Source organism: Pteropus alecto, unplaced genomic scaffold, assembly GCF_000325575.1.
Source record: "Pteropus alecto unplaced genomic scaffold, ASM32557v1 scaffold134, whole genome shotgun sequence".
Classification (NCBI taxonomy): domain Eukaryota; kingdom Metazoa; phylum Chordata; class Mammalia; order Chiroptera; family Pteropodidae; genus Pteropus; species Pteropus alecto.
This window is the reverse complement of record NW_006436283.1, coordinates 2,021,062-2,024,277: the sequence shown is the minus strand read 5'-3', so window position 1 is coordinate 2,024,277 and position 3,216 is coordinate 2,021,062. Positions and strand designations below refer to the sequence as shown.

The 3,216-nt window shown below is 62.7% G+C and overlaps 1 protein-coding gene across 1 annotated transcript in view; it reads right to left on the bottom strand.

Annotated features, from left to right (window-relative positions):
• Positions 1-3,216, bottom strand: part of CBX4 (chromobox 4) — a 10,348-nt gene that overhangs the window by 2,543 nt on the left and 4,589 nt on the right. Inside the window, exons 2-3 of the mRNA XM_025047107.1 lie at positions 2,148-2,320; positions 1-22 (exon numbers count right to left, since the gene is read on the bottom strand). The exon at positions 1-22 is cut by the window's left edge and continues 1 nt beyond it. Of these exons, the coding sequence (XP_024902875.1) occupies positions 1-22; positions 2,148-2,320 (195 nt within the window). The remainder of the gene's footprint in view (positions 23-2,147; positions 2,321-3,216) is intronic.

The following is a 3,216-nucleotide window of genomic DNA, read 5'->3' as shown; positions in this document are numbered from 1 at the left end:
CATCAGCTGCTCCTGCCGTTCCCTGGGGGGAGGGAACAGAGGGCAGCGCTGTTAGCCTCGGGGTCGCCTCCTCTCCAGCTATGCCCCGCTCTGCAGTGACGTCCCCTTTCAGTGAGCAGCCTGGCCAGCAAGACCCAGAGGGATTGCGAGCTCAGGGCAGAAGGTCGCCTTTGCCGCCGGCTGGGCGCCTCAGTCTGGTCCCAGAGTCCCGCTTTACGGCTCACACCGACCCTCATCTGCCCAAGGAGTCCTCCGCGAGGGACACCCCCCCACCTCAGGTCCGCACCTTAACTGGAGCCCCGCTCCCCACCCCCGCAACCCCGCCTCTAGGCAGGGGAGGCAGCCGCTCGGGGCTGGGTCGTTGCCGACACTGGCGCCCACGGCCTTGGGCCCGGGATCCTGCGCAAAGTGCAGTGGGCGCGCGCATCCAGGAGATGTAAACAAACCCAAAGGACTTGTGCGAGGACCACGTCGCTCCCGTCAAAGGCACGGGATGCTAATGACCTCATTATGATTCAGATAACGAGTGCCGCCGGCAGAAGGAAGGACTCGTTTTCCTAAAGGGTAGGCACTAAACAGGGGGAGGGGCTGCGCCCTTGTTTACACAGTGGCAAATGAGCCAATTAGGGGCTGGGGGCGGAGGCCGGCCGCAGGGACCAGGGCCTGGCCAGGTTCTCAGCCACCTGGCGAACCTGCTCCGGGGCGGCCTGGGCGGAGAGGCTGAGCTGGGCGAGGCGGGGGCGGCAGCACAAGCCCCGCCCCCTAGCCAGGCCGGCCCCTCTATTTCCAAATTAATAAAGCCCACGGGCGGTGGCTTGGGTCAATACCACTGCCAGGCTTTTCCGCCTGCGGCTTGGCTGTGAGTGACCAAGGTTGGGGGGGTGGATCGTCCTAGCACTGCCCAGCCCTCTGTGGAAGAAGGGGCGACTCTCCAGCCTCGGCCGAAGTTGCTGCCCATTTCCAGGCCAGAAACCCGCTTTCGGGCGACCGTAAGCACCCCCTGCCGGTGGGCTAACCCAGGGGAGTTCCGCCAAGCCCGGGGGCCCGGCCGGGGCCTGATTCTGAAGTTGCGTGACATTGCAACAGCCTGCGTTTTAATTCTCTGGGGGCCCATTACGCAACATGGCATCAGCCGCTGACATGGTTACAGGGTGGTGAGCTCCCAGGTGGAGCAGGGGCAGGATTCCCTTCTCGGCGCCCCCCTGCGTCACGGGAGAGCAACTTCCCCGCCGGTCGTGCGCTCCGAGGGTCTAGAGTTTACAGTTTTAGCGCCAAACGCACCACAGGAAATAATGCAAAATAAAAGGGAGGAGGGATGGAAGGCGGCGGGGGGGCCGAGCTCCGCGGGCTCCCGCCGCCCCTCCCCTCCTCGCCAGCCCTTCCCCCTTCTGTCCTCCCGAAACAGAGAACTACAGCCACTGGCGGCGAATCCAGCTGCAGCAGCTGCAGCGTGACAAGCATCTGTGTGCACGAGGATGAGCCCCTCATCGGATACCACCCCTCCGCCACCAGGCAGCGCCCACCCATCACCCTCTGGGCCAAGCTCACCCAGCAAATAGCCCAGTGGGGGCTGTGAGAGCACCCAGCGCCAGCCAGAGTCTGACCCCCGCCCATCCCAAGCTCCCTCGGCGTGAGGGTGGGGTCTTAAGGTCTTGTCAACTTTTCTCCAGCCCCCAACAGGTTAAGTTCAGTTCCATGACGTCCGGCGGTTTCACAGTGCCAGCTCCCTTGGAGCTGCCCCGCGACGTGCCGGGGCCAAGCGGCCGGTGGCTGCAGGAAAGCAACACCTAGGCTCTGGGGGTGGGGCTCCAAGGTTGCGACGGGAGGGAGGGGGGGCCGCGGGGGACCAGGCACGGCTCCGAGTTCTCGGGGCAGCGGTAGGGCCACCCGCACGCACCCTTCCTGCAGTTCCCCCCAAATACAAGCCTTGCCTTTTCTGGCTCTACCCTGCCCCCACCCCCAGGCTGCAGCAACCGCCAAGGACGTTGGTTAGAGCCGAGGCCGCGGCCGTGCAGTTCAGACCCGTCAGGGGGAGGGGGCTCCCGCCAGCCCCTCCCGGCCCTTTCCCCCCTTACTGCTGCGTGGCCCACTCTACCATTCCCGTATAGGGTTCCGGCTGCCGGCAGCGGCTGCTGGGGGACGCTCACCTGTTCTGGAAGGCGATCAGCAGCCGGGGGTCCAGGATGTTCTCCTCGGGTTCCCACGTGTTATATCTTGCAAGTGAAAAGGGAGGGGGACACCGCGTAAAAAACCGAGCCTGCGCTGCGGCCTCCAGGTGGGGAATGACATAAGGCCCTACTCTGTCTTCATGAACCACAAGCTATTTAGCTGTGGATGTGGGGGGTGGAGGGTGGATTTCTGCAGGCCTGACACGGTCCCTGAGACACCCCCCCAAGTCAAAATAAACACACAAGGGCAGGAAGGGGAGGGGTAAGGAAAATGAAACTAGCAGTTTATTTTGCAGTTGTCAAGAATTTTAAGCATGTTACTGCGACATGTTCCAAAGCCACTTTGCTCACCAGGAACCCTGCGTGCAAAGCAGCCGAAATGCAAAGTCGCAGGCCCCTCCTCCTCTCTCCAGCCCCGAGTCTCCGCGAGGGCTTCAGCCGTTCTCCATTTGACCCCTAATCCGATAACCGTCAGCCGAGCCGCCCCCGCTACCCCCTCGCGGCCCCGGGGCCCGCTGTCGCGGGCAAGCACCCCGAAATACTCAGCAACACAAAAATATGCCTGTGTGTGTGAGTGTGTGTGTGCGTGCCTGCGCGTCTGTCTCCATCCGGTGCCTTCGCATTTCAAATTAAAAAAAGAAATTCCCCACCAAAAGCGCTGCAGTGACAGTGCCCAACATTTTCTGCCCTTTTTCTTCCTCTCCCTGCACCACTAGGAGGGAAGAGGCACACAATTGCATTTTCGTCGCTTTTTAATTTTTTTTTTTGGTTTTGCAATATGGAGCCGTTCGGTGGAGGGAAAGGGGAAAGGAGCCATTTTCTGCTGCACATCAGTCAGTGCCTGCGCCCTCCCTCCCTCCGCCGGCCTCCCCGGCTCGGCCCCGCGTCTCTCCAGCTCCTCCGGCTCCTTTTAGTGCATAAATTAGTGATGGCATTTCCCGGGGAGCGGAGCACAACACAGGGCGCCGGGCTCGGGCTCGGCGGCTCGGCTTCCCCAGTGCCTGCCACCGACTTCCCCACCCCCTCCTCCCTCCACCCCACCTCCCCC